This window comes from Elgaria multicarinata, chromosome 6, assembly GCF_023053635.1.
Source record: "Elgaria multicarinata webbii isolate HBS135686 ecotype San Diego chromosome 6, rElgMul1.1.pri, whole genome shotgun sequence".
NCBI classification, from domain to species: Eukaryota; Metazoa; Chordata; class Lepidosauria; order Squamata; family Anguidae; genus Elgaria; species Elgaria multicarinata.
This window is the reverse complement of record NC_086176.1, coordinates 65029312-65045373: the sequence shown is the minus strand read 5'-3', so window position 1 is coordinate 65045373 and position 16062 is coordinate 65029312. Positions and strand designations below refer to the sequence as shown.

The following is a 16062-nucleotide window of genomic DNA, read 5'->3' as shown; positions in this document are numbered from 1 at the left end:
ATTTCTAGACACTCTAAATGTTCCCTAGAACAGTTGATCACAAAAGCGATAAGAGGGGAGGCGACCCTGGACTAATCGTACATGGTGCCCAAGACTTCATGCAAGATGTAATGTTATGGATCTGATCGAAACAGTAGCCACAGCGTTACCAAATTTAATTCATATGTAAGTGAAAAACTGCCAAGTAAATTTAACACATTTGCCTTCAAAGGGAGAAATTTCTCTGAAATGAGGGTAATGATAGAAAGGAAGTTGAAGGAGGGAGTCAGGAGGATTAAATCTTTCCAAAAAGCTTGGGGGTTACTCAAAACTGCAATGATAGAACTCAGCTAGTATGAATAATGCAGGTCAGGAAAGGTAGCATCAAGTCCAAGAGGTCACCAGCATGGCTAACAAGCAGGGGCAGAGAAGGTATTAGAGAAAAAAAGGCTTCTTTCAGAAAAATGGAAGCCCAAATGAGGAGAATAAAAGGGAACGCAACCTTGCAAAGGAAATACAAATAGACAATAAGAGATGGGGGGGAAGGTTTTGCAATGTATATCACAAAAAACATTAAGACTAAAATTAAAATTTTCTTTAAATATATCAGAAGCAGGAAAGCTGTTAGGGAGGCAGTAGAACTGCTAGATGACAAGGAAGTTAGGAATGCTAAGGGAAGATAATAGACTGCAGAGAAGCTGAATGAATTCTTGCATCTGTTTTCACTGCAGAGGATGTAGGACAGATACACATTTCTGAACTGACATTTTCAGGAAGAGAGTCTGAGGAAATTAGGCAAGGGATGAATATCTTCTTCCGAGACCACCACCATCAGAGGCGCATTTGGAAATTAGGGTGAGAGTGGGCCTTTCCAGTGGAATTCCTCTCTGCTATCCTTCTGGCAGCAGGCAAAGACCAATTTATTCAAGAAGCCTTTTCATCTGTAAGTAAGTCTGTGGGTTAGGAGCTGTTGAACATGCAGGGGTCCCACTTAAGGTCTGTTGAAATGAATGGCAGTTTCCCCCTTTCCAAAGTTCCTTTTACAATCTTGAATAGCAATCAGCACAGTTCATTCTGTGCTGACTGCGAGAAGGGATCTCCAACTCTACCTTGCAAGATCGGAGCACTGCCTCCGACCTTGGAGGGGGTAGCCAAACAATCCTATGGCTCCTTAGACACCATTTAGGGGCCATAGGAACGCTCCCTTCGTTACTTTAATGACTGAACTGTAATGACAAATTATAGCACGCCACAAACAAGGAACTAATTAACTAAAGATGGCTTGTGCTAATCATGTAAACCAGGATTAAAACCTGGTTTATAATCCTGGTTTGCAGGGTAAGTACAAAGTCATAGTTTTCTGGTTTGAATGTAACAGCAAACAACAGTTTGCTGCAAACTAGGAACATATTAATTAAAGCAGAGTGTACCTGGGGAAGAGGGATTATATAAACTGAGCTTGTCCCTGCAGCACCAAACCATGGTTTGGAATTCCACATGAATCAACCTATAATTTAGTGGACAGGTGACAAATCTGCTCCTACCATTCCCAATTCTTATTCTTGCTGGTTTTAATATTAACAAATTCAAATCTGTGCATTAATTTCTTGTTTTTATTAAAATAATACATCGATACCTTTCCCCACTGTCTCATAGAAACATTGTAATGTTTTCTATTTATGAATAGAAGTTATAAGAATATAAAGCACTGCTTTTCATTTCTTTTCCCTATTACCCGCATTTTTAGTTTTTAAGATACCTTGGGTCTATGCTACCCTCAGAGATTATCCAAATAGTTGTTAAAAGTTTCTAAACAAAATTAGAGACTTTATTTCATAATGTTCACTAACCTTGGATGGATTGAACGGCATTCCTAGATATGAAGAACCACGGAATCCACAACGATGCATGTTTGATCCTTGGGAAGGAAAAAACACACCTAGTTTAGTTTTCACATTCATCTGAGTGTAACAGGGCAATCCACCCACCCTGACACACATATCTCAAATTTACAAGCACTTATTATATAATATTACTGAAATTTAAAGTCTTACTGCAGCTCACTATTAATGCCAGATCGTATTCCCTGCCTTAGTCTACAATACTATCTAGCACCCCATGCTGGAAAAGGGGAAAAGTCCCCTTCACTCTATTTGCTCCTCACATTAGCCTTCCATAAAATATAGTTGTTAAGCAGGGCTCTAGCCTATCATGGTTTCAGGTGTGCAGTAATCACAAGCAAAAAAAGGTTTTAAAAATCACACTACTACATATTTACCATAAGTAATAGTAAGGCATAGAACAAAGAAGCATAAATAGCCCTCTCTATGCTAAAATAAAATTACTATAGGATTGTTTAGAGTTTATGTACTAAGTAATTTCTTTAGTCTTTTCAGCACACACAGCTTTGTATTAAACTGTAAGATAATTCTTTATAGTTCATACAGTAGTACCAGTAAAATCCCCACAGGAGTGGTCTCCAAGGAACACATGCACACAAAGCATTCAAACTGTACAAATGAAAGGCCTTATGTATATAACTTTTTGCCTAATCTGAGACATACTAAAGAATGATGTATTCCTATATATTCTTGATATTAGTGTCGATGCAATATTTATGGTGGGTTGTATACAATGCTGTCCTTTCATTCACGAAAGGTTCTTTGCTCCAGCAGAGGCTTCTGTGAATAAATGAAAAGGGGGAGGAAGGCAATTTCTTCAATGTTCCTTCTAAGCATTGCACCAAAGGTCTAAATGATCCAATGCTATCATTTCTCCAACGGTAGCATTTGTTCTGAACCAACTAATATAGATAAGAATGCTTTAAAAAAAAAAGCTTTACACAGCAACAATATTTTAACTAGCATTAACAACTTTTTATGAACCACCCAGACAGCTTCAGCTATTGGGCGGTATAGAATGTAACAAAGAAATAAATAAACTTCAACAAATTCTTGTATCTAAAATTAGTCTCATTTTACATTAAAAATAAACTTTTTACTATCATAGCTATTGTGATGAAGAATACAATTGATGTTTCTGATTACATTAAATATAGCAGGGGAAATGAGAAAATCATCTTTCTTAAACATAGTCCAGATTCAACAGCCAAAAGCTAATAATAAATATAAACCTACACGTTGGTAATTTGTAGAACACTGTTTCCCAATTCCCTTAACAGTAAGAGAAGAAAACAAAAGAGAAGAGAAGTTTCTTGGGGTTTTTACTCCAAGACAAATTTTATATGAAAGATGGTTGAAAGTTACAAATATCAGTCAAAACACTATTGCAGCATGGAACATTCTTTGGAGATACCATATATATTGTTCTTTTTGTCCCTGATATGTTGTCCATAAATCCACTCCAAAAAAATCTCCTATTCAGGGCAATTCTGGTACAAAATTCAGCCAGGGAAGCTTTCTGAAACCACAGTACTGATTCAGATTTGCTACTCCATTACTAGGCAAAGAGCTGCTTTGTACTCATTGACTGGGTTCGGATGACACAATAACCAATGGTGGTTAAATAGTCAATGGTTGGTTTTTCTGTTGTCTGTCAGGGCTTTTTCACACCATGGTTGGTTATTCAGCCAAAATAATCAACACAAATAACCATCGCTGTGCAGAGTTGATTATTTGAACAACCACTGGTTATCGTGTCATGTGTTGGGCACTGTTGACTGTTTTGTTGCACACAGTTGGTTATTTTTAGCGACAACAGAGTCCCCTGGTAAGAGTGACCAAAGTGGCGGCTGCCGCTCTAGTCCAGCCAGCAGAACTCACAATGGCTGATGGGATACCAGCAGGAGGCCTGAGTGGAGGGATGTGTCAATCAAACACACCATTGACTAATAGCCAACTCAACGCTGGTCTTAATAAACACCACAGTTGATTATAATCATGTTGTGTGGGGACTACAAATCAATAATCAACCATGGAGATAACTATTAATCCATCATTGACTATTGTGTCGTCTGAACGCAGCGAATGTTTGAGGCAAACGTTCCTTGATAAACAGGGACTGTTGATTTGCTGGACCATAGACTGATTTTGCCATGTCTCAAATTGGACTTGGAATTGGATTAGAACATGGTGCTTAATTCTTCGACGTTACAACTCATTTACTTACACTACACTCTTCTGGAGCTGATTTTGATTTTAAATGTGCAAAGAGATAACAAGTCCCCACTCCATATTTTAGTTATTTTAATCAGCTGGAACTGTAAAATGACTCACACATCAAAGTTAGTTGAGCTACTGTCATTTGAAGCAAAAGCAAGAAAGAGTCTTGCAGCCCCTTAAGTCTAACAAATCCATTATAACATACGTTTAAGCCATAAAAAGCATGCAGGTGTTTAAGGTGCTACAATATATCCTTGCATTTGCTGCAACATTCCAGCATAGCTACTCCTCTGAAAATTGTAATCTGAGAGGTTTAAAATCAATTGTGGTACTACGCCATCTAGCGTTTGTTCTCTGTATAAATTGTACTGCAATTGAAAAAGATTAAAGCATTTACAAAAGGCTGGAAGACATTCCAATGAGTTAAGTTCATCATTACTCTAAGGTAGGACTGGGCAATATGTGGCTTTCCAGATATTTTGACCTACAACTCTCATCAGTCCTAGTTAGCATAGGCAATGGTGAAGTATGATGCAAGTTGTAAGCTAAAACAGCTGGATGGCCACAAGTTGCCCACCTCTGATTTACAGAAACACAAACTAGAATATTGCGACACCTTTATCTGTTTAAGATGCCACAAGACTTATTTTTGTGTTTTCTGGAACTGACTGTCACAACTGCCTCTCTGGAATTATTCTAAGGACAGCTGAAATCAGAGCTGGGGTGGGAAAGGTTGTCCCTATGAAATAAAATAATTCCTCACCACACAACCAACCAAGATATATGCAGCAAATACTAATGGACAAAATAAATATGGACCACATAACACTGAATTCTATGAGATTTCCCAGAACCCCTTAAAAAACTTCATAAGACAATTGAATATCAATGTCATTTGGATGTCATTTGAACAAGTATTTAAAATGAACCCCATTTTAGCTGCAAATCTGATTAGACTTTTAATATTTAGATAGGGTCTGGGACAATTCAGAAAGCATTGCTGTGCAACAGCCACTACAGTGAAGAGAGCTTGCATGAAAATCTTGCTCAGCTCCATGGAAAAAACATTTCTTCTGAATTATTTTTTATTTCAGTTTGTTTCCATCTTGGTCCATAATAGCATAATTACAAAGGAAATCACAATACCAAAACCAATTTAAAACAGCATTATGCAATACTCTTCTCACACAATATTTTCCTGAAGTCCAAGTCAGAGTGTCAGTCAAGAGCAAATTTATTTATTTACAATATTTATATACCGCTCCCCATTCAAAATTTTGGAGCGATGTACAAGATAAAATAAAAACAGAATAAAACACTTTAAAATAGACTTTAAAAGAAGCAAAATGTACAGTGAACCGTGGCTGGTCATTAAGGAAAGGCTTCCTGGAATAATGACGTTTTCAGTAGGCACTGAAAGGAATACAAAGTTGGCGCCTACCTGACCTCCAGAGGCAGGGAATTCCACAGGAGGGGGGCTACCAAGCTGAAGGCTCTTCCCCTGGGGGACTCCAATTGGAGGATGGGTCTATGTGGAACCACCAGGCGCAGGCCCTCGGATGACCTCAGTGAACAGGCAGGTTGGTAGGGGAGAAGGTGCTCTCTCAGGTATCCTGGTCCCAAGTTGTTTAGGGCTTTGTACACAAGTATACAAGAACCTTAAACCTGGCCTGGTAGCGAATAGGCAGCCAGTGCCGTTCCCTCAGCAGAGGAGTTACATGCTGCAAAGGGGCAGCTCCAGACAACAGCATAGCTGAAGCATTCAGCACTAGCTCCAGCTTCTGGAGCAGCTTCAAGGGCAGCCCCAAATAGAGTACATTGCAGTAATCCAATCTTGAGGTTACCAAGCTTGCACCACTGTGGCCAAGCTATCCCTGTCCAGGAGAGGCCGTAGTTGGCGAAGCAGCCGAAGCTGGCAAAAGGCACTCCGAGCCGCCGTGGCCATTTAAGCCTCCAGCAACAGAGATGGATCTAAGAGTACCCCCAAACTACGAACCTGATCTTTCAGAGAGAATGCAACCCCATCCAGAAAAAGCAATGAGCCTATCTCCCAGACTCGGGAACCACTCATCATGGCTTCTATCTTGCCAGGATTCAGTTTCAATTTATAGGCCCTCATCCAGCCCATTATTGAGTCTAGCCACTGGTCCAGGACCTGCACAGCTTCACCTGATTCAGTTGTCACAGGGAGATAGAGCTGCATGTCATCAGTATATTGATGGCATTTAGCTCCAAATCCCCTAATGACTGCCCCCAGTGGCTTCATATAGATGTTAAATAACATTGGAGACAAGATGGTGCCCTGCAGCACCCTATAGTTCAATTGCCAAGGGGTCAAGGAGTGGTCACACAATGCTACTCTCTGAAAACGACCCCGTAGGTAGGACCGTGGCTCTGATGCCCATCCCATGGAGTCGATCCAGGAAGATACCATGGTCGATGGCATCAAAAGCCGATGAGAGATCGAGTAGGATTAACAGGTTGCATTCCCCCATCCCTCTCTTGATAAAGGTCATCCATGAGGGCGACCAGCTGATTCAGTCCCATAACCAGATCAGAACCTAGACTGGAATGGGTCTAGATAATCAATATCCTCCAAGAGCGCCTACAGTTGCTCTGCCACAACCCTCTCAAGTACCTTCCCTAAAAAAGGAGTGTTTGCAACTGGGCGGTAGTTGTCTAATACCATTGGGTTCAGGGTGGGCTTCTTCAGGAGTGGTCGTAAGGTCAGCACGGCCTTAAGGCCAGCACAGACCACCCCTTCCCGGAGTGAGGCATTTATTACCCCATAGACCTACCCAGTCAACCTCCCTCAGCTTGTTTTTATAAGCCAGGAGGGACAGGGATCTAGAGGGCAAGTGGTTGGTCGTATTGAGTATTTTAAAATATTTCAGTTGGCTTTTGGTAGACAAAGACAGGATTGTTCAATGCTTTTTATATTTTCTTTGATATATGCAAAGGGTTTTTATTCTTTTAAAAAACATTTTCAACATGCTATCATCCATCATTAGCCTTTAGGATTTGAAGAACTGAATGAAAAGAGAGTTATTCCCAATCCTGCTTTTTTTGGGGGGGGGGGGGGGAGTCTGCCTCCTTGTGGATGTAGTGGAAAGCACACAGTATGGATCATTAACACTGAACCAGTAGGGAGAAAGTTGCATTCAGAGATCCTGGGGTCTTATTTCTATCAGATAAGTTCAGTGCCTTCATTATTATTCCAATGTTCTCTTCAGTAGTGACAAATTTGTCTTAAAGTTCATTAATGTAATAAGTTGCATGTTTCATAAGTTGCATAATTAATGTATTAATAAGTTGCATGTTTCTTATATAGCTAGGCTAATAAGTCTTAGAGGAGATCCAGCGCAATTAAGAGAAAAATATCAATTGATCAATTAAATATAATACTATTTAAACAGCCTTAATAAAAAAAACTAACAAGAATGCATTGTGTCAGAATTAGACAAAATACCTTTGGAATATTCCTATATCACATTATATAAAGAATCTCAACAAACTCTTCTAGAGTATATATGAGAAAAGATTTTCAAAAGGGGGGGGGAGACAGTGCCCTGTTTCTGACCTGAATAAGAGCATACACACTGTAGAACTGCTGAACATTTACAGCTGTTGATGTAAAATAGGCTCTGCAACTGCTACGTCTTTCTGAACAAGAGACCACTCTCTATTCTCAAAAGCTAGAAACAGCAAAACTGAATCTAATTAAATATCAGTAAGAAAAAAGCTAAAAACTCACTCACTGTCTTCTGTGGGAAGGACTTGCAGGGAATAAATCCATTCTACTATATCCTCTTTGTTCACCACATCTAAAGAATCCAACATATCCAGACCAGAGAGTGCAAAAAAAGCAATTGTCAACCTGAAAGGAAAAAAAGCAGCATTTCACTACCCACCATCAGTATCAAATTGCTTCTAAGCCTGTGAATTCATACTTCACACAAAAGGTACTTGTACGTGTGTCAACTCCAGCATGAATGAAAACAGACATGAACAATCTAACCTGACAATAAACTGGAGGGAGCTGCTTACATACAGCTCTGCAAGCAGGTAGCTGTGCTGCTGTCAGGCTTAGCTTACCAATTTTACTTCCAGTCAAAGCGTGCAGAACTAATACTAACAATTCTCTCCCTGACAGCTGAAGCAGACCATATACACAGAATGAAGAATAGTTCAAAAAACTGTAAAATAAAGGATTAGCACAAAAATCAGGGAAGTTCCATTTCTTCAGCACTGATAACCATTATTTAAAAATCATGAGACAGATATATGTAGCTAATTATCCCTCTTCTACATGTTAGGGACATTTTAGTGGTCGAAATTATACAAAAATTTAAAAAAGCAAAACAGCTGCCCTTGCAAAGTAAGCCCATACAGCTGGGGGGTTAAAGTCACAAACATATATGTGGAGTAGACTGTGTGGCCCTGTGGGTTGCATTGCAGAAAAGATGGCTGCCGTGGAGATGTACTGTATATGAAGGGCACCAAAATGGCTAATGTTACAAAGTCAGAGGAAGGAGAGGGAAGAGGTACTTGTATGGCAGTAGTAATAATATGGTGGAAAATATTCTTTATCAGGCCGATAAGTCTGGTCAGTGCGTGAATAAAGTAGTGAGAAATACCTTTTAAGTGAGTTGCTGTTTACTGCCACTTAAGACATAATGCTAGCTTAAGCAGCTTCTAGCGCAATGCCAATAGCATATCCTGGAGCAATGAGTTTCCCCAGAAACAGCGCTATTGGGGTTGCTCAAGAGGCTGCTAGCACTACTCCAATTCTGTAAGAGTAGCAGCAGTATTGGATACTGCAGAGCTTCCATTTGACTGCATGTTTGTCATATGCAGTTCAGACATGTAATATTTAATTTATGTAAAATATTTATAAACTGCATTTAAGGGGGGAGTTAACATTCTACTTTAATGAAAAGGCACACTGCAAATACTCTAAAAGTTAAACCTTACAACTCACAAAAGTTACCATATTTCCACATGGGCAACTGAGGAGAAGTTGTGCAGCGTTTCATATGCCACCAGTCTTTGGCAGAGACAGAACGTGTATCCAGGTCTCCCTGACACAAGTTGCAATATCTAATCCCTGAATAAGAGTTTGAATAATATTCAAGTTTAACATGATTTAGACTAGCAGGAACCCAAGGTGGCATACATGGACCTCCTCCTCTCCATTTTATCCTCATAACAACTCTGAGGTTGGTTAGGTGAAGATGCTAAACACTACACCACACTGGCTCTCACCCATAGGGCAATACCTTTATTAGGTGCATATAGCTTTTGGAAAGCCATCTATATTACTTAAAATGGGGGACTTGCAAATTTCACTGCTTAACTGAATACCCAGATTCAGAATTTACACTATTGAGAATAGCCAAGATAACCGTTATATCAGCCTTCCCTTGGTGTCCTCCTGATATATTGGGACTACAACTTCCATCCTCCCCAGTCACCACTGCCAATGGCCAGTGGTGATGGGAGTTATAGTTTAATACATCTGGAGGGCCCCAAATTGGGGAAGGCTGCTTTATACTAACAGTGAGCTCATTCTCTTGAGAATGGATCTAGGACATAGCAGCAGATTCAGAGAAACCCCAAAATCTGCAAAAGTATGACATCTTTAGAAAAAAAACCTAAAAGGGGAGGGGGGCTAAAACCAGCTTAATAAGGACAGAGTATGCTCAGTGACCACAGCATACTGACTGTTGGATGCAAAAATGGAAAGCCAGGGGAGGAGGAATGGAACAGAATACTTTGAAAGACGGGCTGGCTGGCTAGCACCCTGAATATGAACATTCAATACTGCTACATTTGGGGGCAGGTCCAACCTGTAATAACATATCATTCTTTAAAAATAATAATTCAGGACCTGTTTGCTGGGGGTTTAGTTCTACACTAATTACATTAGGATTATGGTGTTTATCTTTCAGAGTTGCTGCACAAAACATATTTACCAAGTTTAAATCAGATAGTATTATTTCTAATGAAGTAACCCTAACCCTACAGGTTCTGCTAGTAATTTCTCAGTAAAACACTCACCACTATATAGGGGTTATTAAAATCACGTCACATCATCTCTAAAAACCGAGATGCTGCCCAATTTCATTTTGGAGATTCAGTAAACACAGACAAGCAGTTAATGATATTTGAGAGAGGCACCATTCAAACTTTAGAACACCGCAGAAAATGACTAATTATAATTAAGCACTTTGATTTCCAGTCTTGGATACAACTGAACTATTTTCATATCTACCAAGGATTTTTGCAATGTAAGAAATAAATAACTACCAAGGACATTCACATCAGCTACACCCATACCTACCTGAAACCTGTTTCAATATTGAGATTACAGACTACTCACTAATTACATAGCTAGCATACATATTAAAAATCATGGTGTAATTAAGTACACGGACTACTTGTCTCCATATGTAGTCATCTATTTAAGTACCTATACTTAAATAGGTGATTACATATATCGGAGAGCATATTCAAGGAATAAACAAAACCTAAGGAGGCCACTGTTAAACACATACCTGGTTAACACATGACACAACAGCCCATCAGGGGTTAATTTATCCACAGCGACTGCTGCACCATTTTTGGATGGTACCCATGGGCACCCAGCTTGCCATGTTGTGTGAATCCAGGAGGCAGAAGTTGTTTGAGAGTCAAGGCAACTCCCAAATAATCTCAAAAGAAGCCATGGGTTATTTAAGAGTTGTCTAACCATCAAACAACAGGACAAGCCATAGCAAGCCAGGTGCCCAAGGGCAACCTGGCCCTATGCAACAGCCCTGTTGGTAAATTAACTCACAGTGGAGTGTTGTGCTATATGAACCAGGTTAGTATATTGGATGGACCAGTGTTTCCCAACCACTGGCAGCAGACCTGCAGTACAGAAAATAAACTTCTTCTGTCAATTGCTCTTTTATAAAAACAACGAAGAGATTAATAATGCAATCCTATACATGTGTCCTCAGAAGTAAGTTACACTGAGTTCAGTGGGGGGCTTACTCTCAATTAAGTGGATATAAAATTACAGGTCTCATTCCTGTTTGTCTGCTCCAGTTAAAAAATAACTTCAGTTTAAGCAGTGGCCAGCAGGAAAAAGGAAACTACTTTCAAAATTATGAATCCATCCATATACAGAACTGGGGTTTCAGTCCCTTAGTAAGAGGGACCATCTCTAGTTTCCCAAATTCCTGTTCTTCTCCTACCACATTTCTAGGAGGTCCTATCACCTTGTCCCCTCATAAGACCACACTCCCTGATTTCTAGGAGGTTCTACCACCAAATTCTTTATGCTTGATCATACATCAGAGAAATATGTTTTCAACAACCTACAGTACAATCCTATGCATGTCTACTCAAAAGTAAGCCCTGAGTTCAATGGGACTTATCTCCAGGTAAGTGTATATAAGGATTGCATCCCTAGTCATTCACATTCTAAACTCTTACTGCTCCTTGTCATGCTTGTACTACCCTCCAACAGCTTACCCAAATGAGGATTTCTCCACAGTAAAGAGTTGGATGAGAACCTCTGCAATAGGTCTTCTGAAGCAGGGGGGCAAAACCTCAGGCCCAGGATTCCAACCTTGGGGTCCCCAGAAGGCCACCTCCCTGGTCCAACCCCCATTCCCTCAACCACCAATTGTTTGGTGGCTTTCTCGCTTTTGTGCCATTTCCCCCTATTTTAAAAGGTTGAAAAGCTCCTTCTAAGGGTTACTCACAGTAACAGAATACACACTTTTTCAGAGGCAAGCACCATTAAACTTAATGGGGCTTACTTCTGAGTAGACATGCACAGGATTGCATTGTTAAATTAAATTATGCTGGTATTTTCTTGTGTGTTTTGCCAAAACACACACAAGTGCAGCCTATGAAAGCTTCTCCAAAACGGAATTTGGTCCTCAGGCTGAGAGGGGTTCTGCACTGATATATAAAAAAAGATCAAAGCATTTTTACAGCTCAAAATCATAGGATTGTTTCTATAAACACTTGTCTGTTCCCAGCATTTCTTCAAGCAAATTGCGTCCATTCCTTATTTCAGATCTTGAGACCTTTAGAGCAACTCCAAAGCTGATTCTAGGCTGAAAAAGGTTTACAGCACAATCCCATGCATATTCATTCAGAAATGTGTACAGAGAGACTTGAGCCCAAGTAAGGATGCATAGGATTGCAGCCAAACTGCCTTGCAATTAGATAGTAGGGTTAACCAAACTAAATTGAAAAGTACACTTTGATCATTATTCCTAGATGTTTTGAAATAAGGAATAATTATTTTCTATAAGCTATTATTATGAAGTTATCTAATTTCTTTTTAATAGCAATGGGCAATGTAGCATGCACTGACCTATATACACAAACACACCACTCAAATGCTGCTTTGCTTCTAATTGCAAGTTCTTGAGAACAGGCACATGGATAAGCCTAACTTCCAATTTCAACAAGGCCTACAAATACTTCAATTGCAGTCCAGGTGTACACCAAAATCCTACTGCTCTACCATAGGTTGGTCACTTTCAGGTAATTTTCCCAAGTCATATGCCTCAACACACTTTATAGCCTGTTTATACCCAAGGAATTATGCCACTCTGGGAAGGCTTTTTGGAAAAGTGGGGTATAACTAATCCCTTCTGCAGTCTAGGGATTGCAGCCTGATCTTGAAACTCTGAAGCAGTCTTCCCCAAGCTGTGTCCCTCCATAAGTTTGGACTCCAAGTTCCATCAGCCCCTTCCAGCATAACCCAATAATCAGAGATGATGGCCAAAACATCCAGAGAGACAGAGCTCAGGGAAGGCTGTAAAGGGTTAAAAGAGGGTTTTCTTAAGAAATAGTGTGTTTTTAAAAAAAGTGAAACAGAAAATGATACAGTCTGTGCTTTCCTGGTAGTGGTTTTAAGGCCTTCTCTTTCAGATGCTGTATTAGCAAATTATGCCTTGTTAGTTTAAATTAATAAAACTTAAGAAAAATAAATCTTCCGGACTCGTTTCACAGAACCTGTTCCACTGGGGTCTGGCCTGCAACAGTCACTTCTAGCACCAAGGGGACCAAAAGTTGGGTCAGGAAGCCATAACACAGAAGAGTAAGCAATTGCAATGCTTCAACACATGATGTACTAACAGACTTCACAATCTGCATAAAGGGATCAGGTATTGTCCCTACTGGAGCTGAAGCTCTGAAGGAGGATAAAAATTCGCTGTTTTATGTTACAGGCACCTCGCTGCTGTTCCATGCCCAGTAATACACACACACACACACGTAGGAATTTCCATTCAATGGCCACAGCCTCACAGACACAAATAATAACGAATGTGTCGGTGGAGAGCAGTACTGAAAAAGCCCATCTTCATTCATGTTCGGCTGCAGCCGAGATTGTGCCAAGGCTCAAAACCAAATTCTGGTTTCAGGTAGTGGGATTAAGCCTCGTAGTATACAAATAAGACCTCTGAGCATAAGTAGGGTGAGCTCCCTTCAGTGATGAGCTACCATATACAACCATCTCACCCCAAGGATTAGGGGGAGAAGAGTTTTGCTGGGGAGGGGGGAAGAGTGCGACTTCCCACAGTGCTGCAGCGTAGTCGGGTCGAGTTAGAAATTGAGCACAGGGCAAGCTCGGGACCCGGGAACCTCACGCTCCGGAGCTGTTGCTGTTACCTTTGCGGCCCTGCACATTGAGGGGAGCAACCTCAGGCCAAACCCCTGCTGGTTACCACCGCTTCTGGGAGGAGAGGCGAACCAGGCCCACCGCTCAGCAGCCCCAGGCTCTTTATTCTCCGGGCGCCTCAGAGGCAAGTGCCCGCCGTCCTCCTTCGCCCACCCGGCGTCGCTCCTTCCCCCGAGAGTACCTGCTGGTCTCCAGGGACGAATAGCGCTCCGGCAAAATCTGAAGGCAGCGCTGGAAGAACCGCACATGCCGCTCCTTGAGGAAATCCAGCCGCTCCCCGTCTCCGAAGGCCCCCTCTGCCTCCGCCAGCGCCGCGCCCGCCGCCACTACAGCTGCCGCCATGTTGCCCAACCGCTCCCTAACCTCGCGCGCGGTCACGTGGCACGGCCGGAGCGCAACGCTCATCGCGGTGGAGCGGGCGGCAAAGAGCACCTTCGCTGGGAGGAGCCCGCTTGACCCCGCCCCTCTAGGGCTGTGGAGGCGGGGCCATCCAGAAGCGTCCTCAGCGCTGTTCTTATTGCGGGTAAAAGCCCGGATGCTCCATTTTCCATCCGAAAGACTTCGTCTGAGAAAAGTAGCCTTCTTAGTGTGGAAGTATTTAAAGTAACATGCTTGTTTTTTAGGGAGTGCCGGGGGGCGTGTTGGCCCAAGGGTGGGGATCCTGCAGCCCCCCAGATGACGTTGGACTACAATTCCAGTTATCCAGCAATTGCCCATGATGGCTGGGGCTAATGGGAGTTGTAGTCCAACAAAAGAACCATGCTGGATCGGACCAAGGGTCCATCTTGTCCAGCATTATGTTCACACAGTGGCCAACTAGCTGTCGACTGGAAACCCACAAGTAGGACATGACATGAATGCAACAGCACCCTCCCTCCCATGTTCCCAAGCAACTGGTTTACTTATGCATACTGCATCTGGAGGTGGCTTGAATTGGTTGATATATGGGATCCTGATTAACTAAAGTCAGGTTTTTGTATTAACTTTAACAGTAATTATTGGCAAACTCAGAACACCTGTTGGTGATTGGGTGAAGTAAGTAAAAGTCTTGCGCTTTCACAGGAGTGTGTGGGGTAGGCTGCTGCCAGAGGAGGGAGTATGCTGTTTTGATGTGATTTAGGGTAAGATAGTTACTTTGTTATTATTTGATGCTACCAGCCTGGTGTTTTGTTTTTTGAAGACTTCTCTAAGCAAATGCATTGAGGCTCACACTTTTGTTTATTTGCAAACTGCTAGGAGGAATTTGTACCACACTACTAATTCCCCCAAGAGGTTTGAGGGTGCTGAAAATGATTCAACCCACAAATGGATCAGTTTTATGAATCTCCTCCAGAGTCATTCCTCCAGAGTCCATTCCCCAATCTGGGGGTGACAGAAGAAAAGGTCCTCTGGGTAACTGTTGTCAGCCTAGTTTTGGCTGACTGAAGTAAGTTCTCCCCAGAGGAACTGAGTGTGTGGGGTGGACTGTATGGGAGAAGGCAATCCTTCAGGTAACCTAGACCCAAACCATGTAGGCTTTTAAAGGTAATGGCCAACACTTTGTTCTTTGCCCAGAAACTAATTGGCAGCCAGTGGAGTGATTTTAATGTTGGAATAATATGCTCACCCCTATTTGGGCTGACATGGTAAAAACTGCCCACCTGTACAGTAAATTGCTCCACACATATAGCTCACCCCATATCAATAGCCATTGTGTGGGTGACGCAAATAAGTCTCTGTGCAACAGATGTAATGATACAAAAAATTACTCCATTGTTGCAATAAAAATCATAGCCTAAGCTTCCCAAATCCATATTTGAAAATAGCTTGCATTAGAATAAACTTTTGAAAGATTCTTTTAACTTTTTATTTTCAACTGCAACCAAGATTTGCAATGACAGAGATGCCTAGGGATACAGGCATTGCAAAGTAGTCACAATGCTAGTCTTTTGTAGCTTTAAAAATATTATTAGTAAGAGTGAGGGATGAGACTTCCAGAAAGTTCAGTAGTCCTCTGTTTCTCATCTCAAATGTGATAGATCCTTTCATTTCTCATTTTACTTTTTCAGAACAATGTTTCATTTTAAAGAGATGATCTTTAAAAGTTGGTTTGAAGCATTTCCATTATGTTGCCATTTATTGGAATTAATATTTATCATTGTGAAAACCACCTCTCTGTTATCTGTACCACTTCAGAATTCAAGGGTGGGATTATATGATTGAGTGCCTCCCCAAGTTAAAAAAAAAACCCCACAAATAGTATAATGGTTCATTTCTATACCCAACAATGTA

The 16062-nt window shown here is 41.2% G+C and overlaps 1 protein-coding gene across 2 annotated transcripts in view; it reads right to left on the bottom strand.

Annotated features, from left to right (window-relative positions):
* Positions 1-14160, bottom strand: part of PGGT1B (protein geranylgeranyltransferase type I subunit beta) — a 36816-nt gene extending 22656 nt beyond the window's left edge. For both annotated transcript variants that reach the window (XM_063129512.1, XM_063129513.1), the window contains exons 1-3: positions 13973-14160; positions 7859-7977; positions 1830-1897 (exon numbers count right to left, since the gene is read on the bottom strand). In XM_063129512.1, the coding sequence (XP_062985582.1) occupies positions 1830-1897; positions 7859-7977; positions 13973-14133 (348 nt within the window). In that variant the 5' untranslated portion in view covers positions 14134-14160. The remainder of the gene's footprint in view (positions 1-1829; positions 1898-7858; positions 7978-13972) is intronic.
* Positions 14161-16062: the final 1902 nt, after the last annotated feature.